The sequence below is a fragment of the Cydia splendana genome, chromosome 24 (genome assembly GCF_910591565.1).
Source record: "Cydia splendana chromosome 24, ilCydSple1.2, whole genome shotgun sequence".
In the NCBI taxonomy this organism is placed as follows: domain Eukaryota; kingdom Metazoa; phylum Arthropoda; class Insecta; order Lepidoptera; family Tortricidae; genus Cydia; species Cydia splendana.
In genome coordinates this window covers 1,915,006-1,939,652 of record NC_085983.1, presented here as the reverse complement: position 1 = coordinate 1,939,652, position 24,647 = coordinate 1,915,006, and the positions used below count along the sequence as shown (strand labels likewise).

The 24,647-nt window shown below is 40.2% G+C and overlaps 2 protein-coding genes across 2 annotated transcripts in view; both read left to right on the top strand.

Moving 5' to 3' along the window:
* Positions 1-24,647, top strand: part of LOC134802437 (uncharacterized) — a 258,039-nt gene that overhangs the window by 11,652 nt on the left and 221,740 nt on the right. The gene's annotated exons all lie outside the window — the stretch shown is intronic.
* The window catches only part of LOC134802500 (uncharacterized), a 49,897-nt gene continuing 31,478 nt past the window's right edge, over positions 6,229-24,647 (top strand). Inside the window, exons 1-2 of the mRNA XM_063775179.1 lie at positions 6,229-6,477; positions 23,635-24,189. Coding sequence (XP_063631249.1) covers positions 23,665-24,189 — 525 coding nt within the window. The 5' untranslated portion in view covers positions 6,229-6,477; positions 23,635-23,664. The remainder of the gene's footprint in view (positions 6,478-23,634; positions 24,190-24,647) is intronic.

Below are 24,647 nucleotides of genomic sequence, written 5' to 3'. Positions count from 1 at the left end.
TGAAATGTGGGAGAATTTTAACCAACGGTGAAAATTATTTTAACGGCATTCATTTTAAGTTATTCATGTAGAAACATAGTAAAATAAAACAAATCTAATGTATTAAATTAAACTTTATTTATCTATACAAGACAAACGTTTGAAAAACTAATTCACAGTTACACATTAATTACCAAGCTTACGACGTGAAAAGTTTGGAAAACACTGCGACTGCTGACACTGAGCGAGAAGGAAATAACAATTAACACGCGTTCGACAAGGATGACGGTCAGGGCATGAAGTTATCTAGATCCGAATTGTCAAATGTGCACAGCGCTATCCTGTGTTGCCAGTAGTATAAACAGAATTACCCAAAAGTCTGAAATTTCTTTCGTGAATCGGAAGATATTGCTAACGAGTAATTAAAAATGACGTGTTATTGTAAAATTTAAGCTAAAATACATATAAATGAAAATTATAAAATTATAAAGAAATATTTTAACTTATTAACCATAGGTATAATGTACCCATGTAACATGTTATGTTGAAATAAAGTGGCAATGTTATTGTGACGTAGGCCCGTGTCACTCTGGGAATGGAAGACCATGTTTTATTAGACCATGCGGAGAACCTAGTCTTCATTTTCAAGCACCACAGAAAGCAGGGGTTGGTCTGTGCCCACTGGGTTGGAAGGTCAGATGGCAGTCGCTTTCGAAAACCTAGCGCCTACGCCAATTCTTGGATTTAGTTGCCAAGCGGACCCCAGGCTCCCATGAGCCGTGGCAAAATGCCGGGACAACAGGAGGAAGAAGTTATGAAATTGAAGTCGGTTAAAAAGTAAGAGTTTACTCCAGGAAATTATGCAAATTTGTTTTTGCTTCCGGAAATGCGAAATCAGAGGGCCTTCCGCGAAACACGTTCGACTTGTTTCCTCTCTGTCGCACTCGTAAATTCGTACGTAAGTGTGACAGGGAGGCAACACGTCGAACGTGGTTCGCGGTAGGCCCTCAGTATATTCCCGCCAACCGCAAGTTTTTTAAAACACTCCAATGTTAAAATAATGGACCATAAATTAATAGACCACATCAAATAAAAAATCTATAAATGTCCAGGAAGTCGGATTATCTTTTTTTTTCGCTCGGAATGTTTCGGAGTGTCGGCTATTTTCGGCCAGTTCGTTTCCTTTGCCTATTTTCAAATAGGGTTGTCCAATTTTAATTAAGACTTGGTTTAATTGCATTTTTTTAATTAGCTGCTGTATATTTACTTAAAGGTATGGATGTAAACTCGAAATGTTAGGCTGTCTGTATGTCGGTCTGTAAAGTCATAGCTACGTTCTAGAACGGATGTTTTCCCGTTTTTGGTTTTAGTAAAGGGTCGTTATTTCTCGTAAGAACACTTCCTCTGTCTAGATAATGACTTCGAAGTACATATAGTGTTAACCGTCGTACGAGTATAGGTACATGCTGAAGCCAGTGACTGAACTGTGCGCCTTATGTACTTATGTACCTATTTACAGGAATTCCCATACCAGTAAGGGTTAGAGTTAGATCAAGGTAAATCTGCAACGATTTTGATAGCACAGACTGTGCAAGTGTTTTAAAAATTGTATACGTAAGTATAAATAACACTTGAACAGTCTGTGCTATCAAAATCGCTGCAGAGTTATCTTGGTCTAGTAATTTACTATTATATTGGTCTAGTAATTTACTATTATAGGTAGTGTCACCAAAACGTGCATATTCAATGCGGCTCTTTTATTAAGTAGGAATAGTTGGCACCGCAGGCAAGTAGTGCAAGCACCCCATTATTCACGAAACTGTTGAAATATAAACCGAACGCATATTTGGGCAGAAATAAAAATGGCGCCAACATTACGTATTTACCCGGTGCTCAATAATGCACAACCCTGCGAATGAAGCGGTACTACGGAACTCGGTCCCATTTCTAAAATGTGTTGTTACTTAATTGTTATGCGTTTCTCTTATTTTACTCGAATATACTAACATCAATCGGTGTGTTAATATTTAAACAGGGAAGTTTACAAGCGATGTTACAATTTTTTTGAATTATTGGCAAATACATCATACATTTTTCATTATTTTGGTGATTTGACATACCAATTTTTTATTTTGTATTTTGAACCTCTCCTCTTAAGTTATTTTTTTTCATCATTAGAACTAATCTGAAGGGTTAAATTAACCCGTTTATTTATCCTTTTGGCTACGATATTTTAATAACCAAGTATTCCTTTTACTCGTGAGATCGCATTCAAAACATATAGTAACGCCGTAGGCGCCATCTGACAATTGTGATTCAGTGTTGCAAGGTGGTCATTGGGAAACCGGACTTATAACATTTTTGCCCACACAATTTGATTATTATATGAATGTAGAAATCACGTAGACATAGAAACCAAAAATAAGTATAAGTAAATATATGTATGATATGTAAATGGTCAAGCGGACCCCAGGCTCCCATGGGCCGTGGCAAAATGCCGGGATAACGCGAGGAAGAAGAAGAAGATGTAAATGTTCACTCGTTTTAAATGTTACGGCTACGGGTAGTGCATACACCTTTGTATAAATAATTAAAAAACGGGCCAAGTGAGAGTCGGACTCGCGCACGAAGGGTTCCGTACCAATACGCAAAAAAGGAAAAAAAAAACACGTTTGTTGTATGGGAGCCCCACTTAAATATTTATTATATTCTGTTTTTACTAAAAACATTAAGTTCAACTTAATACACACGTTACTCTCTTCCACAATTCGTATATATAACCTATACTAGATGTAAGTTGTGTGATGCGCGTGGAAATCTGATCCGGGTGTCAATTTATGTTTTTAGGATTCGTTGTTAGAGCGGCAACAGAAATACGTCATCTGTAACAATTTCAACTGCCTAGATATCACGGTTCATGAAATCATGAGATACAGCCAGGTGCCAGATAGACAGATGGACAGTGGAGTCTTAGTAGGGTCCCGTTTTTAACCGACTTCAATTTCATAGAAGGAGGAGGTTCTGTATTCGGTTGTGGCTATCTTTTTTTTTTCTATGTACGTTCACCTATTACTCCGACATCCGTAGTCCGATTTGAGTAATTCTTTTTTTGATTGAAAGGAGCTACCTCCAAGTTGGTCCCATATTATTTTGGTTCTGTTCTGATGATGGGATCCATGAGGAATTGAGGGAACTCCTCAATTTTTATAGGCACATGCATGGTGATTTGGGTGTTTTCTTAAGCAACTCGAGCATTTTCTCCCGAAAACCACCAATTTGATGAAGTAGACCTGATGATGATGATTGTTTTGATGATAATGATGATGATTTTTAATAATGTAGTATGTTCAGCGATTACTCCGGCACCTGTGATCCGATTTGAGTAATTCTTTTTTTGTTTGGAAGAAGTTACCTCCAAGCTCCAAGGTGTTTCCGTATTATTCTTGGTTCTGTTCTGATTATGGAATCCATGAGGAATTCAGGGAACTCCTAAATTTTTAAAGGCACGTGTAAAGTGATTTCGGTGTTTTCTAAAGTAACTCGAGCATTTGCTTCCGAAAACCACCAATTGGATGTAGTGCAACTGTAGCCTTACCATGAGCTTGTCACTACCCCCGATCAATAGCCTTACCACAAGTTTGACATTGACATATTCGCTAACGTCTTCATAACTTACTTTTTATGCATCTCGCTCGCACTAATATGTTAGTACGAGCGAGATGCATAGAAAGTTACACACACGCTAGCGATTATATCAATGTCAAACTCGTGGTAAGCTGGTAAGGCTACTGATCGGGGGTTAGGGTTAGAAGTTAAGGGGTCAGGGATTAAGGGGTAGGGGAATGGCGGTTGAAGGGTTGCTGGTTCAGGATCGAGGGGTTCCTGGATCAGGGGTTGATGTGCTGTGAGGTTGAGTGATCGGGGGGCTGAGGGATTGGGTCAGTGGCGGGGCGGGCGGATGGATTTAGTTGATAGGAATTATAATTTCCCAGACTGACTCGAGATATTTACTAAAGTAATAGGTACTTACACGAATTTAGTGTTAAACATGATCTTGTTTTTCATTCATGCGTCGCGCTCTTAACAATGCGTAAAAACTAAAAATGGAAAAATATATTTTTTTACAAAAAAAAGAAAACCGACTTCAAAAAGGATGAAATAAAATATTATCCTTATTTAAGTCTATGCGTTACCAACTGATATGTTTGAAGTCGGTGCCAAGCCAAGTAGTAACAATACCAGTCAAAATTAATCAGCTTTATGGCTATGAATCCCATTAGAACTGTATTAATAACTATTATAAATGTGTAAGTAATTCTGTCTGCCTCTTTGTCGCCTTTTATGGCCGAACTGAACCGCTTTAGGTGAAAGGTGGCAAGAAGGTAACATCCTTGAATTGTTTTATATTTTGAAATGTAGTCCTCTGGATAAGGAACGGGAAATAACTTAGTCCCAATCCTACACTTGCGTGCTATAGACTGTTCGAGCATTAGTAAGAAATGCTCTTTAAAAAATACGACGGCAAAAAAATGCATTGGATTTACACTAATGTGCCGACAAACATGGTACGGACTGCTCCAAGAAGGATTGATCGTGTGTTCTGAGGTGTGTTCTTAGGTACAGTCGTTGTCAATGATATGTTTACACTTTTGCACCTTACTCCTTTCCGCTGGAGGCGCTGGATGCGGGCGGCGCAAGACCAGTCATTGTGGCACTCTTTGGGGGAGGCCGATGTCCAGCAGTGGACGTCCTCTGGCTGATATGATTATGATGATGACCTTAGTCCTTTGTAATAAGGCGAAAAGTGTAAACATATTTTTAACGTCGACTGCACCTACAGAAAGTACGTTCATTTGTCGTCGTGTAAGGCAATCCAACGTAGGTACATCCTTATCGAAACGCACCAATATCATGGTATGCTTCAAAATTTGGCTTGGCACCGACTTCAAACATATCCGTTGGTAACGCATAGACTTAAATAAGGATAATATTTTATTTCATCCTTTTTGAAGTCGGTTTTCTTATTTTTGTAAAAAGTTTTTATTACCATTGGGTACGGAACCCTAAAAACGGTAGTAACAGAAGATTGTTTTCTCCTTGCGTAAACGTAAACATACACTACACCGCAGACCACGATGACAAGCCTGACAAGGGTAACAAAGAGGTAATGCTAGCATAATCCTTCAGGTACGGGGCTATTCATAAATTACGTCATTTCAAATTAGGGGGGGGGGGGGGGGGGTCTGGACATCGGATGACGGTAGCATGAAGCAGGAGGAAATGGGGTCATTTGAAGCATGATTTTTGGATTTCATTCATGGGGGGGGTCAAAAATCGTCAAAAATCGATGACGTAATTTATGGACAGCCCCTACCTATGTAGCTTAGTAGAAAGCGTATATTATGAATTTTGAGTTCTTGGTATGATAAAAATTTCAAATTCAATTTATATAATCGACCGTTTCACGGCATTTTGCCACTTGTTAAGAAAAGCAAGTTATACGGCAGACTTTTGTTAACATAATTTTCAGTGAAACTCGTGTAATTTGAACCTTTGACCTGGCAACCCCACCAAACCGGAATGCGCCATACTAGAGATGGGCGAAATGTGTCAGTAGAGGGAAAAGATTGATATATATCTTTTTACCACTGGGATATGTATCACTCTTTTATATCTTTATATCCGTGTGTATCAGTTGTCCCGCTTGTAACTGTATCGACACTTACTGACTTTGCGTCATCTTATGAATGAGAGAGAGACAGAATTGTTATTATAACGTGGCTACATTTTCATTTTGTATCATGATGGATATAGATTGGTACATTCACAAGGAAGCTTGATTTGGTTGGTATTGTCATGCGCAAGAATATATTTGCCTAATAAAATACCTTATTGCTTTTTGTTTACATTTTATTAAATGCAATGCAATTTAACTCATTAACCGAATTAATACCTCATCATTGCATCCTGCGCGAGCGAGATATACTATACTATCTACTTCTCGTTCCCGCGGAATAGCGAATGACGCGTCCGAATCCGCCTGAACGACCGCTGTCGCTCGTTCGTGTTACTTCGGTCGACACGCGACCGAGTCATCGCTTTCGCTTTAGTAAATCGTTGCCGAGGGAGTGAGCGGTACGGATATACTGATACATTCGGATTCGTAAAGACAAGAAGAGTGATTCATGAAACGAGAAAGATATATATCTTTTTTATCTATCACTCCTGAGTTACCCATCTCTACGCCATACAGCGCCGCGCCGCCCGCCGCGCAGTCGTGCTACGTCACCAAAATAAATAAAACAACAGTTATCCCGAAAAAAAAAACAATAGTCAAAATAACAAGAAAAACACTCTCGCGATGTGAAAATTAAAAAGTTAGTGATTTCCTGTTTCGCCAATGGCGGCAGTGTCGTGTTCCGCCTTCGAAATTTAGTGCAACCGTGTGTTTTAGTGCTGAATGCTGACCTAGTTTTAAATGCAATGTGACGTCATTTGGTAATTTTTACAAGCTTTTTAAGTGTCGGATTTTCGATACAGTGTAATTGATGTAAGTGCTAAAGTTATAGTGATAAAAATCTATGAGTATTGGTGTACCGACTTCTAACGTTTTATAAATTTTACTGCATTCTTTACATGCGTACTTTAGTTGGTCTTATTTAGTTAAAGCCCTAAATGGCACAAACTAAAGGTGGTTTAAAAACAAAAAGTAATGAACTACTTAATCGAATTTGAGTCTTTATCATGAATATTTTAAAATGACAATCGCATTTTGACTCAATTGTTTTTTACAGACAATAGCGTTTTGACATTTGGACCCTGTGTTTTTTCTGCCGCTGAGTCTGGCATCTGTTTAGTTTAGTTTTATAAATTTTACTGCATTCTTTACATGCGTACTTTAGTTGGTCTTATTTAGTTAAAGCCCTAAATGGCACAAACTAAAGGTGGTTTAAAAACAAAAAGTAATGAACTACTTAATCGAATTTGAGTCTTTATCATGAATATTTTAAAATGACAATCGCATTTTGACTCAATTGTTTTTTACAGACAATAGCGTTTTGACATTTGGACCCTGTGTTTTTTCTGCCGCTGAGTCTGGCATCTGTTTAGTTTAAAAACCACTTGACATTCTGGAGGACTACCAAAATAAAACAAAAGAGCATAGGTATCTAAAAATAGAAATCTGAGTTTAACCTTACGAAAGTTATGAATAAAAAATGAAATGCATTTAGTTTGGGCATAAATAACATGCAAAAATAGTAGAAGTGATTCTTTAATGTCAGTGTTGGTGAAGTTTGGTGTTTTATCCTAAATGCTGGAAGTTCTTAGGGCCGCTGTGCCCCGAGGCCTTCTGGCACAGACATTAGCTGGGCCACTTTTGAGAAAAATCATTTATTTACATACAAGATATACATATACAGTGGTACTACTAAACGAAATTAATAACTAGTTTAAATCTAAAACTTGAGGCATTGTACCAAGGATGCTGGCGGCAGTTCCTCGCTGTATCGCAATGCTGATACATTGTGTGAGGTAGCCGCCAGCTCTTCGGTCACCAGCAACTAGGCGCTTCGCAATTACTGTGAACAATTTGTGCACGCTGGGACCCCATGGAATCCAAATATGCTTTTTAAATATGTTTTAATATGTGCTCAAAACGCAAAAGTTTTAAATGATATAGATGAAATGAAACAACAGATTTAGTTCGTACAGATTTAAGATTAACCTTAATCTTGACTTGGCATCATTGCAGCAAGCAACAACTAATATTATTCTTGGCTTGTATGGGAATTGGGAATATTTATAATTTTTATTTACTTACTAACTTCTTTCCGCAACTCAGTCTGTATGGAATAACGATGAATAGTTAATGATGATTGATAAAAACTACCCTATGTCCTTTCCCGAGCCTCAAACTATCTCCATACCAAATGTTATCTAAATTGGTTCAGCAGTTTAAGCGTGAAGAGGTAAGCAACAGACGGACAGAGTTACTCTTTGTATTTATAACATTGGAAAAGAAGGCAATTAGAACAAGTAGAAGTTTTATATGTGAAACTTACCCACTCTAATTTTATTTGTATTACAATTTCTAGCCACAAAACTTAGTGCCAGACATAGATATATATTACGAGCATGTTTGTGTCAAATTTCATGATATTTCTAAATATATTAATTCGATTGTATGCCAGCGGCAAGGTTTGTGTGACTTAAAGGCTCTTAAGGAGCTCCCTGGTGCCAAAGACCTTCGATCTGAATCCCTTAGTTTTCTTATTTTTTTTTTAGCTTATCAAGTTATCATATTAACAGCAACTACTTTACGCAATATAGTATCCCATATTTACTTCAAAGTAAAGTATGTAGCTGTCTTCCAGATATTTGGCATCAAACTTAAACAATTTTAGGCCTAAAAACTGGTTTCTGTCCATAACTTTTGTGTTACTTAATTAATTTTAAATTAAAATCTCTAACTAGTTCTTAGAGACGTCAAAGAATCCAAATATGTAGATTTCGTATATCCTGCACAGCAATCGAGTTACGAAAAAAATGTTTTTTTTTAGACAATGTTTAAAAAAATCACGGCTCAAAACTTATCAAAAATCGATGAAAACCGCGGGGAGCCGCTTAAATAAAACATTGTTCATTCAGGTAAGCAAATAAAAAAATTGGCGTATTGACTAGTACCTACTTTATTTTCATATTAAGTTATTAGCGTATATCTTACTCATGATTCTCATGAAGTGTTGCAAGTACCGAAACCATACTCGGATTTGCCACCATTGTTGTATACAAATACGTACCCATTACAATAGGGACAGATAACATATTTATTGCCCATATATTAGGGTTCCGTATCCAAAAGGTAAAACGGGACCCTATTACTAAGACTTCGCTGTCCGTCCGTCCGTCCGTCCGTCCGTCCATCCGTCCATCCGTCCGTCCGTCCGTCCGTCCGTCCGTCCGTCACCAGGCTGTATCTCACGAACCGTGATTTCTGTTGCCGCTATAACAACAAATACTAAAAACAGAATAAAATAAAGATTTAAATGGGGCTCCCATACAACAAACGTGATTTTGACCAAAGTTAAGCAACGTCGGGCGTGGTCAGTACTTGGATGGGTGACCGTTTTTTTTTTGCATTTTTTTTCCGTTTTTTTTTTTTCATTATGGTACGGAACCCGTCGTGCGCGAGTCCGAATCGCACTTGCCCGGTTTTTTAGAAACTTATGCGTAGGGAATAACAATCAAAATCGCATGCTTGGGCTCACCTTGGGCTTGCCCATACAAACAGTCCCTTACAATGGATGCGTCACTGATTAAACATCAAAGTTTATTGCTGACAGACAGACAAATTGATTGCTTTGGTGTCTGCCGTATCTGTGAACCTAGCATCTCATTATGTTATGAATTCTAGAAGCATCCCTTAGTTCTAAAAGTTCTAGGTGGTTTTATCATCAAGCTAATTTTACGGTTAATTCACGTGTTTTTAGTGCTTGAAAATTGAGACCTAATATGCTGATACCACCAGTTTGTAACTGACATATTCGCTAGCGTGTGCGTAACTTACTTTCTAATCTTTCTATGCATCTCGTACTGCGAAGGCAATCGTGGCATAGAGTCGGGGTAAGGCTACTGATAGGCTCTTCGAAAAATGTCACGCGAGTGACTAAAAACACGTGAGTTTAAACCACAGATGATGATGATGATGGTACTGATAAAACGTGGCTAAAACCACTACTTGACGCTAGATGTCGACTACGAAATAACCCGCGTATTGTTAAGAAAACTGATGTATGAATGAAGTTGGCAATCCTTACTTATTTATTATGACCGCACAAATTGGAGACAAATCACATGCGGTCATTCTCAGCAATGGGGGAACGAGTAGGAAGAAAAAGGCTTTCGTAATTACTTTTATTTAAATACGTAAAGATACAGACTATATAGTTCGTTGTACGAATATTACTTAACTATTTAGCACAGGAGCGAATTATATCCGATTTAACGACCGGCATAAAGGCGACCTCTCCGACTCAATTAGATAGTAATATATCAAAGAAATTGGAGAAACAGATGGCATCATCAATCAGCATTGAGTAATCTAAGGTCTTTCATATACATACTGTAGTAGAATTGAGAACCTTGTGACCATAAGGTTAAGGTCCAGAATTAAGTACTTGTTCACTTGTATAGACGTGATATAGAATTTGTTTGCGGAAATGCGGACAATCAGATATTGGTGAGTGATTCGCGAACACTGTTTCATTGGGGGCTCAGAAAATTTGGTTGCCAGAAATAGGTAACAAAGATTTCTTCTTCTTCCTCGCGTTGTACCGGCATTTTGCCACGGCTCATGGGAGCCTGGGGTCCACTTGACAACTAATCCCATGATTTGATGTAGGCACTAGTTTTTACAAAAGCGACTACCATCTAACCTTCCAACCCAGAGGGTAAACTAGGCCTTATTGGGGTTAGTCCGGTTTCCTCACGATGTTTTGCTTCACCGGAAAGCAACTGGTGAATATCAAATGATATTTCGTACATGAGTTCCGAAAAGCTCATTGGTACGAGTCGGGGTTTGAACCCGCGACCTCCGGATTGAAAGTCGCACGCTCTTACCGCTAAGCCACCAGCGCTTTTTTCATAAACACACACAGAACACTAACAAACACAACACACACAGAACACTAACAAACACAACACACACACACACAACAAACACAAACAAAGATTTATACTGTATTGAAAATAATTTAATTCAATTCATCCCTATCCACCTTTCGGTTGGTTGCAGAATTTCACTGGAACTATTTTTTTCAAACTATACTGTACGTGTATTAACTCACATTTATAGACGGGTCTAACGCGAAATTTATTCAATTACCATTATTTACCGACGTTTCGACACAGTCGTTTCTTTTCGTCGGGTAGTTGCACAAATCTCTGTTTTGACATTTTGCTGGGACATCAGTTAGCCGCGACCACGACCAGTGAAACCTGTGTCGAAACGTCGGTAAATAAAGGTAATTGAATAAATTTCGCGTTAGACCCGTCTATAAATGTGAGTTAATATGTGTTCAAAACGCGGAAGTTTTAAATATTATATACTGTACGTGTACTGTCACTGTCATCCTATACATGAGAATAACAGCGCCCTCTTGACAATGATCATATAAACTACTAGAATAAGCCTGGTCAGGCTTTATTCTAGTTCGGAGAGTTATAACTCATAACCTATCATTGTCCAGTATCTAATAAACATACATGTGTGTTTGTTAACAGTACACATTGATAAGCGGTTGCATAGAATCTATATTTAGAACAAAGAGACTCATTGCACGCAAGGTCAAGACGTTACAGCCTACCTAACTTTCAGGGTTAAAGTCGTTTACCTAGCATTGTTAAAGCGTTTAGCAATTGAAACTTCTGAGACAGGGTGTTTCCTTGCGACCGAGAACGTATCAAATACTCGTTTCTGCCAGGGGTGCGAAACTCCTCCCTTCGGGCAAACTCGGCTCCGTTCGGCTCAGCATTGCTCCGAGCAATTATTAGGGTTGGCACCACTTGACGTCCTTTTGCGTGCACGACCACAGATAAGATAATGACTTGAATTTTTACAACCCTAAATAGCCGAAAGGGATGGTGCCATACATTAGAAAGCGATATCATGATTCGACCCTGAACCGCTGTCAAACTTCGGTTTTGTAGGAAGTGTCCTTTCTGTACGGTAGTACTAATAATTATTATGTGCTATGGCATTACAGCAATAAGCAAGACATGTTGTCATCTACAGGAAGTGACAGTATTAAGCAGCAGAAGCCGGAAGATCCTAATAAACGAGCGATCTCGCATTCGCCTCGACCCTCTAAAAATATACTCGACTTAAACACGATGCGTTAAAAGACACTGTCGAATTCCATCGATTATAGGCCGGTATTCTTATAGCCCACGTATATTATAGACGAGTCGAACGCTCTGGTTATTCTCTTCTTCCTCGGTCCCTCATTGCTGAGGATCGCGACCATGTATGCTACGTCTCCACAGTGCACTGAGAGAAAAAACTAACAAAAACACACTTAGAATTACAAAAATAAAACTTAATCCGGGGACAAGGAGAGTCAACTAATAGGAACAAATTGACTTTTGCAATTTCCATTTAGTAGGAAATACAACTTCTATATTTGTAATTTGAAGTATGCTAGAGTAATTTCAGAAATTTGGTTTTGTTATTCCGAGAGGTGCTTTAGCAATATCGGAGATGATGACGTCATGGGTGAAAACTGACCGTTTTGTAATTCTAAGCGTGCTTTAGCAATATCGGAGACGATGACGTCATAGGTTTTACTAAACTGTACTGCGATTCCAAGCTAGCTGTTGTTATTCTAGAGATAATGACGTCACAGGCAAAAACTAAACTGTTTGCAATTCCTCCGCCCCTAGCAAACGGGCGCCGCGAGAGCATGTCGCGCGCGTGGTAGCTACCCGTCTCTATTTCTGTCTGTATGAATAAAAAAACATTTGGTAGTATATCTCTGTACTAAAGAGGCACTATAAAAGCCTGTCGAGATATTCTACCCATTCCTTTCTTATTCATACAGTCAGAAAGAGACTAGTAGTTATTACGCGCGCAACATGCTCTCGCGGCGCACCTGTGCTAGGGAGGTTGGAATTGCAAACAGTTTAGATTTACCTTTGATGTCATTATCACTAGAATAACAACAGCTAGCTCGAAGTTGCAGAACAATATATTCCTGTAGACCCCAACTACACAGTAGGTCGCGGGTTAATATGTCCAATTGTCCATGGCCCACAATATATCCTAAATTTATTATTTAACTTAAGTATGTTTTAAACAAAGAAGACACGAGACACGCCCGCCCGACATCCGACACAATACTAACTCTAACCAAATGAACGTAGCAAGTAGCTGTGTTGGTATTACAAAACTCGTTTAGTGATTGGTACAACAATGAACATAAACACAACAAGTCTATCTACTAAATACCAGTAAACTTTGTAATGTCGCTATAGTAACAACTGAATTGTTATTTTAAATGGGGTAATGTTATTCCCGCGAACTCGTTTTTTAGATATTACAAAACTATGTAAGTGAGACATTTACTAAAATCATAACTTGAAATCACAGATGCTTTTTTCCAAAAATCACAAACTTTACTAGTAAAAATCGGAGAATTTTAGTAGTAATAAAAATGGATTGTAACAAATACTGAACTTTGTTTAATGCTCCATTTACTAAAGTCTGTTTGCTGAAATTAGATTTAGTATTACTGAGCTGTTTGTAGAAATAAATAAATTTTACAGAAATAGTGACACTTCCATGATTACTACTAAAACTTCATTTTTTCCCCCAGTACAGAACTGTTTATTAATTCCTGGTGGTGATTTTTCTCTCAGTGTGTGCGATCATAGGCAATATGGGTCACGCACTCCATGTTGCCGCCAACCACCCTCTTCACAACATCAGATCATCTCGTGGGTGCTTTTCCTCGCGCTCGCTTGCCCTCTATTTGGCCCAATAATATCTGCCTTTCTAGGTCGTGCTTTTTAGACCGCATGATATGACCAAAGAAGCTGAGTGCGCGTTCTTGACATTTTGTAGAGAGCCGTGTGGTGATCTTCAGCTCCTCTAGGATAGACTTATGCTCTGGCTATTATGGAATCCAATTTATTTATTTATTGATCAAATAAGTAACACAGCATTACAGTAGAAAACCAAGGCACTGTGAAACTACAAAGTAAAAGAAAAGACAAAGAAAAACAATACATATAAAAATGAAATTAACTAAATATTAGATTTGGGCGATGACGTAACGGCGTGGCTCCGTAGCGTCGTCTGACTCGGCGTAGGGTTCGGCAGGTTGCCCCTGAACCGCCGAAACACCACACCCTTCGGCCAGAAGTCCGCGCTTGCGATGGTGTCCTGCAGCGACCGCGGCACGCGCACCACAAATGAACTGAAGTGGACATAGTGACGCGACTGTAGCTGGTGCACCCTCAGCGTGTAGCCAGTCTTCCGGCGAACGTACTCCACCACCTCGTCGGCCACGGTGGAGTAATGTAGGCGTGACACGTAAAGCGCCTTACTCGGTGTCGCAACTCGTAGGCCAGAATTAACCGGCTCCGCAGTGCCACACAGAGGCTTACGAGGCGCCCTGCGCGCCTTGTGTGTCCTTTCCACCAGTGTGAATCCCTCCTTATACACATCGGTGCGGGAGGACTTCTCCTTAAGTGGAGCCCGTGCTTCATTCACCTTGACAGGCGGGTTGCCCGGTTAGCTGCGACAGGCTGACCGGCGACGTCAGCATATGCACGCTGACGTGACTTCGAGGTGAGAGGGGGCGGTCGCACGCGCGGGGGGCGCCAATATCGGTAGATTGTCAATGCCCTGAGCAAACCGTTGTTAAATTTTGTCCCTTGAAATCAAAAAGACAGAAATAAATGATTATCAGAGGCTTGTTAGACTTGACAAGCGTTTATGAATAAAGACATAATTGTTTTTCACATCACCTATTCGAAAAAGGGCTTTTTTCTTCCCTAGTCGAGGAGGCATCAAAGTGGCACTTTTTTTCCTGCTAGGGGGATCAAAGTGTCACTTTTCTGTTCTAGGATACTTTTTTTGCATAATGAAAATGATTTCCTCTAGTATCATGGTAGCAAAATTATTTCCACCTTGGGCGTTAACACTTGAATCCCTCGCTACGCTCGGGATTCTACAATAGAATCCTTCGCTACGGTCGGGACGTCGGGAGTCTATTATAGAATCCTTCAATGTACGCCCACGCCGTAAATATGTCATTTTGCTCCCTTGTGACACAATCTACTATTTCTGCCTGTATATTCGATTTGTTCGATTCACTTTGGATTTTGGATCAATCGGAATTACAACACACGAAGTACAGAATGCGCAATATTCTCAAATTCCTACTTTATCCCTTACATTATTAAGTTGATTTTCGGTGGCGGATGATTTTATTGATCTTTCGCAAGTTTGAATTGGCGATCGTCAGTGTTTAATCAATATGTTTGCTTGACGAGGTCAGGGGTGCGAAACTCTTCCCTTCGGGCAAACTCGGCTCCGTTCGGCTCAGCATTGCTCCGAGCAATTGTTAGGGTTGGCACAACTTGACGTCCCTTTGCTTGCACAACCACAGATAAAATAATGGCTTGAATTTTGACAACCCTTAATAGCCGAAAGGGATAGTGGCATACATAAGAAAGGGACAGCATGATTCGACCCTGAATCGTTGTCAAACTTCGGTTTTGTAGGAAGTTTCCTTTCTGTACGGTAGTACTATTACTTATTCTGTGCTATTAATAGGGCATCCAATATCGGTAGATTCTCAATACCCTGAACAAACCTTTGTTAAATTTTGTCCCTTTAAATCAGCGGTCGGCAACCTTTTAGCAGCCAAGGGCCACATAGCAGCTAACGAAGTGGACGCGGGCCGCACTTTGTTAATATTTATGACTTTATCAGACATTGTCAATATTACATACAAGATAGCCAGGGAGGCTCGCGGGCCGTAAGTGAGAGGTTCGCGGGCCGCTGGTTGCCGACCGCTGCTTTAAATCAAAAAGACGGGTTATATATAGTACATTGTGCAACGAGGGGGGGGTAAGCCAGATTTTGTAAACGAGATCCCTAGGGAGTTATAGATTTTTTTTTTCATCCATAACTCCCGTGGAAACAATATAGGCCTTTGTCCTTCAGTACACCTGCACGAAATAAGGTATTTATCGAGCAAGTGTGATGAAAAGCTAATACTCATAGCTTCCCAAGCACGTTTACAAAGTACATCAATATCAGACGATGTCGCCCAGCTGGCGGGTCAAGGTCACGGGGTGGGGTGGAGGGGGGGGGGGGGGGGGGCACGAGAACTCCCCTTTGGGAAGTGGACAAAACATGTGCGAATATCTAAAAGTGGATTACAGATTTTGTATACACTGCATATTTAAAGGCCGCACTGTGGGACGAAATTCGGCTCTCATTGACATAGAAACCGAAGTTGTTATTTTTATGTTTTTTTGATTGAAATAGGTTTTGCTAGGCATTGTTATGAATTTTAGACGATTTGGAATGAAAATTGTCGAGTTACGATTTTTGAAGTGAAAACTTCTTTAGCGGCGCTGAGCACTTTTTGAGGTGGGGAAAAATGATAAACTCGGGACAGCGTTACGCGTAACGCGTAAGGCGTCTCTCCTCTCTTTCTACCGCACGGCGAAAATGTATGCCTGAGCCTGCTGTTTCATGTAGGCGGCGCAGGGCGCTTGCGTGACTTATGTCATGTGTGACGGACAATGTTATTCACCAAAGAACTTTAGTCATAACGTATCATAATCAGGTCAATTATTTAAAACTGGACTTTTATATTAAGCAATAAAGCTCAATGTTCTAATCTTGTACGGGCTGAAATACGAGGATCTCACATTTACATTCTAACTTTATATCACTCCAATATAATTCAATAATTCAATAAAGTCTCATCTTGATGAAATCGCTAATAAAAGTGAACTCTAGGTCTGGTGAATAAAACTCAAAATATCATGACCAAATATATTTAGATGCGAGGTCTGCAAGGTAACTTTACAATTTCTATTCGAATTTTAAACAATTAAGACTACAAATTTAAGTTCACTGGCCAGCAATTTCAGAACTAAAGTTTTTCAATATAAAGGAGGATGGGTCAATTATACATAGTGCTGCAAACATTTTGGACTAGTTATTGAGTTTTCACTTCTGTCGGCACTCCCGGAGTGCAACCCGTTGTTTTTTTTTCAAAAACAATGTATGGAGCAGGAACAAGAAATCATTATTACTCAAGAACCGCAAAACAAACCGTAATATTCTCGCAGGTGGTTATACTACGAATCATTTGTGATTTTTTGGCATACTACATATATCCGTCACGGGTGCGGTTTTTTTTTTAATCATTAATTGATTTTATGGAAAAAACAAAAACCAAAGTCAACATATTAAGATTTTTTTGATTGAAATGGGTTTCGCCTAGTATGTTTATGCTAAGTTATAAGTTTCAGACGATTTGAGTTGAAAATAGTCGTTGTTTTTTTTAAAAAAAAAAATGTATGGAGCCGGTAAAAAAAATCAAAATATCTCAAGAACCGCAACAAATACGGTAATATCCTCGCAGATGGTTATCCTACGAATTACTTGTGATTTTTTGGCACCCTACACTAGATATGAGCGCCGATAGGCATTTAGCCGGCGGCGGCGCGCCGGTCAAAATCGGTCGGCGGCGGCGGCGAATCGGCGGCGTGGCCTTGAAACACCTTTGATTAATGAAAAACGAATTCAAACCAAAATTTTACCCGTTAACATGTTTTTTGCTGTAAGGAAGTTATAAAATAAGTGTATTTTTCAATTTCAAGCAAAATTTATTCAATAAAGGTACGAATACGGGCGTCAGAGGCGGTCTTAATCTTGGCGAGGCCCTGGCCGGAAGATCTTTGCGAGGCCCTTATATTTTGTGCTTAGTAAAAAGTAGCGGATTGACTGTATCAGGGAAACGTCTGGTCGACAGTCCAAAGAGCCGAAGTGAGGAAAATCAAGCTCCGTCATTAACCAATTACGACCCAAAAAACAGATTTATGTCAAAAAGTGAGGTCCAGGGCCGAGCTCCACCTAACACCGAAGACCTGTTTCCGACGCCTTCCCATGCGAGGCCAGAAGCTGCAGGTAATGCCAAGTGTGAGCTTGGCTGACGGCCGAATGCCCGGAGCGCCGATTACGGCGCGCCTCTGTGCGAGGCCGAAGGCCAAGCTGCAAGAGAGCAGAGCTTGGAATTGAACTATAGGTCCAGTGTAAGCAAGTCCGAAGGCCGATAAAGACCGAGGCCATAGTGTTAAAGACCTGGAGCTTTCCTGCAGGTGCATTGGTGCGAGGTTAAAGGCTGTGCTGCAGTGAAGCTAAGATCGGAGAAGATCTAATGACCAAGCATTTATTTTAAAAGTAAGGCCGAAAGTTAGGCTCCAAACAGGGCCGAAAACTTGGAGGTTCAGATAGCGTTTTACTTCTATGCGAGCGATGCGAGGCCAAAGATTGGGCTGCGAGAAAGCAAAGCTTGAAATTTGAACAATGGCCAAGCTTATATGAGACCAGATTCCGTTTCCGAGGCCCTTCCGTGATTCCGTGCGAAGCCAACGGCCGGAACTTTGGGCGTGAAAACACTTAATATCTGAAATTAACCCCTTTTAAAGACATTCAATCCATGCTTGCAATGATTAAATTCGCGGTGAATGACGGATGAGCACGCAGAGAAGATGGCCGATGGGGTCGAAAAGTGCTCGAGTGGAGACCACGGACTAGCAAGCGGAGCGTAGGACGTCCACCCACAAGATGGACAGACGACCGTATTAATGTCGCCGGAAGACGCTGGATGCGGGTCGCTTCCAACCGGTACGTATGGAGGTCCAAGGGGGAGGCCTATGTTCAGCAGTGGACGTCTTATGGCCGAGATGATGACGGATGAGCTAGCCAGCTGGCAAAATTAGTCATTTCGTTGCCCTAACAGTACTAGCGCGGTTACCAAACAGAAAAGTTTGAATTTACCATCAATATTTTTTAATTATATGGACCTATAATTATTTATTTATTTATTTAGTTATTTATTATACAATAAGTTACAACTTACAATACCTTTTGAATGTCTATAAGCTATTCAGACTGGCGCTGTTAAAGATCTAAACTAAATAAAATATATATTTCTGATTCTGAAAGTAGTACTATCTAACAAGGTCACGCCGATGCCACGCCGATAGCGCAGCGTCGGCGGCGGCGGCGCGAAAATTTTGTCGGCGGCGGCGGCGCGCCGGCGCGGCGCTCATATCTACCCTACACATTTCCGTCACGGGTGCGGTTCTTTTTAATCATTAATTGTTTCTATGGAAAAACACAAAAACTGACATAAGAACATATGTAATCACTAATCAAATAACTACTACACGTATATATTAGCGCGGCCCACAATATGTTTATCAAATGCTCCCATTAGCATGACATTTAGTCTTGACATGACGAAATAGACCTTCGAGTCACCTTATTAGATAACCGTAGGCGTCGGAACTTCGCGACCTATGGCTAAATTTCACCGACTTTCTCTTCGCTTTACAAATCAATTAAGCGCCGATGTATTTAATTGGTCGACGTTAGTGACGTAACGACGTAAAGCCCCGCATTCACACTCCTACCTTGTAGTCCGCCTCGTAGTCCGCCTCGTTGGGTAGGATTGTGTATGAGGATTGCGGACTACGAGCCGTCCTACAAACGACTAAACGGTAGGACGGCTCGTAGTCCGCAACCCCCATACACAACCCTACCCAACGAGGCGGACTACAAGGTAGGAGTGTGAATGCGGGGCTTAACTAAATAAATACATACGTAGAGTCTAGAGATGCCCCGAATAGTGAATTTGGCCGATGCCGAATACCGAATATTCGGCCCCTCTTTCGGCCGAATACCGAATATTTGGCATAACATGCGAACTTTTTGAGTCACAATTATTATGAAAACTGTTCGCCAACAAAGCACAACGTTTGCTAAGATATATTTTTATGTTGAACAGAATTATTAAGACGAAACAGGAGCTGAGTTTTAAATATTTTAGGTAAATATACCCGTCTCGCTAACGGAAGCGGCACCTAAAAGTAGTGCGATAAGGACAAGGCGAAAAATCCTGCGTAAAAATCTCAAAAATCGAGGTTTCGTACTCCTCTGTTTCCTCCTCCAAAACTTAACCAATCGTAACCAAATTTGGAAATCTAAATGATTATGAAATTATCTGTGTCGGACCGTTTTGCTTTTTTGGCTAATTGATATCAGTTTTGAATGCCACGCCTCTCATTGCGGCATAGTCAATTAAGCCATTTTGGCCATTTTTGAAGGGCTCTAGCGCCTTAAAAAACAAAAATATCAAAAAAAGCAAAACGGTCCGACACAGATATTGACAATATTAATCTGTGTTGAAAAAATCATTGCCCTAGCTTCAAAAACCACGGAGGAAAACGAGGAGTACGTTTGTATGGAGAAATGACCACTCCCGTTGGCTCTTAATGAATGTCATTAGAGGCAATCAAATCAGACCCATGATATAAATATAATATTTTGTAATCAACAAATGCTCAAAAACGTGCCTAACTACTTCCCAAGAATATTAAATATTAAATATACCTAGTTTTTGGTTATCTTTTTGTGTAATTTTTCTTTTTAGGTAGGTGCAACAGATATTCGGTATTCGGCCGAATAGTAGGCAACATTTGGTTAAATACCGAATATTCGGCAAAGTGGCCGAATATGCCGAATACCGAATAGTTGCCGAATATTCGTGGCATCTCTAGTGGAGTCTGTCCAACTCGTCTAAGCCATAGAAAAATTTAAGCTTATTTCCAATTATTTCACAAGAAATTTTTCGTGTAATGCCTTTTGATAGGCGTAAGATATTTTTTTCAACGGTACTATAATTATGACACTCAAATACGATAATTCTCTTCCGCTCACCTGGCAACACTGCACTTACTATACATATATTATTATACTCTTTGCACTGCACAACACTCCTAGTAGCAAGGGTGCGAAACTCCTCCCTTTGCGTCACGACCACAGATAAGATAATGACTTGAATTTTGACAACCCTAAATATCCGAAAGGGATAGTGCCATATGTTAGAAAGGGATATCATGATTCGTCCCTGAACCGCGGTCAAACTTCGGTTTTGTAGGAAGTGTCCTTTCTGTACGGTAGTACTATTATTTATTCTGTGGTTTTGTAGGAAGTTTCTTTTCCGTAGCACCATAACTTAAGGATGACTCACGTTAGACCGGGCCGTGTCAGGGCCGGAGCTTCCGGCGCATCGTTTTCTATGGGAAGCTTCACGTGATCGCCTGTCATGTCATAGAAAAGTAAACGCCGGAAGCTCCGGCCCCGCGCACACGGCCCGGTCTAACGTGAGTCATCCTTTATTCTGTGCCTACCGCGTCGTGAACACACAACACTCCCAGTAGACAAAACAGTCGTGAGGTGTTACAATAGATCAATAGACGTTATCTAGGATTCGTTAAGCCAATAAGCATCGTTTGATGTCATGCGAAGTTGCTTCAAGGTCAAAAGGCTTACGGTTACTTGCTATGTACATGGATCGGGTAATCCCAAAATACGCTCATAGTGCCGGACATAGCTAACTATGGGGTGTCTGGGTGACATTTGCAATAACGAAGTATGGACTGTCATTATTAATGTCAATTTTATATGAAAACTAGCTTTTACCCGCGACTTCGTCTGAGTGGAATAAGTAATTTAGGGAGGGAGCTTATTTTTATCCAATCTGCTTTTTAGGGTTCCGTACCCAAACGGTTAAAACGGGACCCTATTACTACGACTCCCGTCTGTCTGTCGGTCACCAGTGCAAGTCTGCCGAGCACACGAAGGGTTCCGTACCATTACACAAAAAAATGGCAAAAAAATCACGTTTGTTGTATGGGAGTCCCACTTAAATATTTATTTTATTCTGTTTCTAATATTTGTTGTTATAGCGGCAACAGAAATACATCATCTGTGAAAATTTCAACTGCCTAGCTATCACGGTTCATGAGGATACAGCCTGGTGACAGAAAGCCAGAGGAGTCCCGTCCCGTCCCGTCCGTAATAGGGTCCCGTTTTTACCATTACCATTGAGGAAGGACCCCCGACGGGCCCGAAACATGTCGCCAATAGCGACTAAAAATTCAAGTGAGTGAAACCGTTGTCGTATAAACAATTTATTTAAAACATGTCTCACGAAAGTTTAATATCGACCATTACCATTGTTGGGTTATTACCGGGTTGATGATGAAAACTAATACTTGTACCAATATTTTAACTTTATTCATTTGTTACAAACATAATAACAACCAATTTACAATAAAATATTCAAGACGTCTTCACTCTAACTTGCCCGTACTCGAACTGGCCACTTGTCACTGCCATCCGGCCTTTTTATAACAATTCAAAATGGCGGGAATCAGTGACAAGTATGAGTCAATTGATACTCTTTTATAAGCTAATCATAAATAAAAGTAAGAATGATTAAAATATAAGCTATTAATAAATAATGATCCTTACAATATATATAGTGTGTCAAAGGACTGTCTAATTTCAAACATAGATAGAGAGAATCATACTATCTTTGTCTTACACTAGTACTGGCACCCAAAAGAAAAGGATGAGTATAGTTTTTTTTGTTCCTATTTACTGACAAATTGGTTTGACCAGCTATAGGTACGTTTGTCTATACTCAGACGAGTTAGTAATATGTATATGCACACGGCCATTTCACGAAAATTATGGACGTGCAGAATTGCAGATTTCAAGCACCTTATTGTTATTCTGCCCTTGGCTGAATCTCGAGTAATAAAGTTACCCTTTAGTGCCCTTTACGTTTGGCTTATCTTTATCGACTTCTCAAATTCGTACATAAAACAGTGTTACGTGCAACTTCGTGACTTATACGAGGCAGAGACTTAGTATTTGCCACAGAGCTAAGTACTTACTTACCAAAGATTTATTAATAGGGAATATTACGCAAAACTCTGCGTAGGGGGCGCCACTACCACTATCCACTCACTATCCATCACAATCTGGGGGTCTACCGCGAAGCAAGAAAATCGAAATTTCATTATCTAACCTCCCTACTCGAGCGATAAAGAGGCAGATAACTAAATTTCGATTTTCGCGTTTCCCGGTAGGCCCTTTGTTAACAAACCGCCTTGATGCATCAATGTCATGTTTTATTATCTGTGAAAACTTGTCAAAAAACGTTTTAACGCACAGTATGTATAAGTTACTCTATTTTACTAGCTAACTTAGTGCTGCACTCTGGCGACAGAACATTGCAGTAATACCAATACCCCCTATTATTGTAGAAGTGTGAAGTCTAACAAAATATTTTTGCTTCGAATTTGATAGCCAAATAGCGCTGCATGGTCCCGTAGATTATGCGGTAACTCTGACTGTCAAAAGTGGACATTTGACAGTTCTGTTACTACAAAACACGATCTAGTGCAGCTGTCAAATTCGGGGGCACGCTATTTTTTGACCGAGCGAGCCACAGCTGAAAAATGCCTACCGAATCTCTCGAATTTTTTGGGTAGTTCAATAACTATTTAGAGTTTTTATCGATTCAATTTTTTTTAATTTTTCAAAATGGCCTGCCCACGTTCTGCTGACTATACTTATTGAGTTATAGGTTATATGAGTAGTTAATTGGCGGTGTTTGCCAACGTGCGCCATCTACATAGTTAATTACACTTCATTGTAGTTGTGTTTGTGAAGTTGTGTTAGCGTTAGAAGTTGGATGAAGCCATTTGCTCTACAAGCGTTGTCTGTACCTTTTAAGCTGCAGATACACGTTTGGTGATAATGTCAAATGCCCAACCTCTACCACCCAGACGTTAAAGACACCAAGAAAAATTTAATTTTGATTTGTCAAAGTAAAGATTCAAATTAGAATGGAACAGGAGACCTTTTTATAGGTCTCTGGCCGGCTAGACTGTAATTTTAGAATCTGGAATATAACCCCAAAATTTCATAAAAAACACTACAAATACTTACGCGGTACACCAATACTCATATCATCAATACGATAGGCAAAAATGTAAACCAATCCAAGTGCCAAAATGACTCTAAATCTAACCGGAAACCGTACCGTGGAACCGCGTTCAACGGCCTACTACTACGCGGACATCGAGCGTCTGAAACGGAAAAACCAGAACGGAACTCCTCACATCACTGCCGACGAAGAAACGAGGAACCCTGACGAGCTCAGCGAATATGTCGAGTCTAATGAAGTTGTCAACGAAGGAGCTAAAGTGGAAGTGCCTCCTTTACGAGACAGGCAGTACAGTTTACCTGAGTACACTACGCCTGAAGCTTGCAGACCTGAGGAGACCTATTCAACGGCAGGCACATTTCCAATGCCAGAGCCTAAAGAGAAAGAACCACTGCTAGCTGAGCTGGAACTTGTTGGTCGACTGCCTTTAAGCCAGTTGGATAGTGGATCTGGAGTCAGGAGGAGTAGGAGCTGGTATCTCTGCTGTCCCAATGTGGCGGATGAGGAGGTGTCCAGGGAGTCTTCTTGGCGGTACTCGAGTCTGCGGCCGGTTACGGCGCCTCCGATGGGGAGGAATGGAATGAATTTTATGGTACGTTCTTAACAAGGATCTTTATTTAAGTTGGAGGTCTGTTTTATTGAGGTACGAAGCATTGAGGTTGAATGACGTTACATGCATTTTTGGGGTAAAGTAGCTTAAATTTATGAAAGACCTGAGATAGCGCTATTATATTAGACCAGGGCGCCTAGCCAAGATGCCAATCGTTTATGCCGTAGCGAACTATACGCTCATGACTTTCTGTCGAACTTATATGGAAGAGTGATAGAGAGAGATTACCGTTTCATTCGCTGCAGCGCAAAAAATTGGCATCTTGGCTAACCCTCAGTTTTCTGATGATTCATATGAGCCAAATAGATTGAAATAAATGTCGTCACTCCGGGCGTTATATCAGGCTTCGAAGTATCACGTTTAGGGCGGAGCAACTCCAGACAACTGTAAAGGAATTTCATACAAAATTTAAGGCCTAGGCCGGGAAGTAATATTTTTTT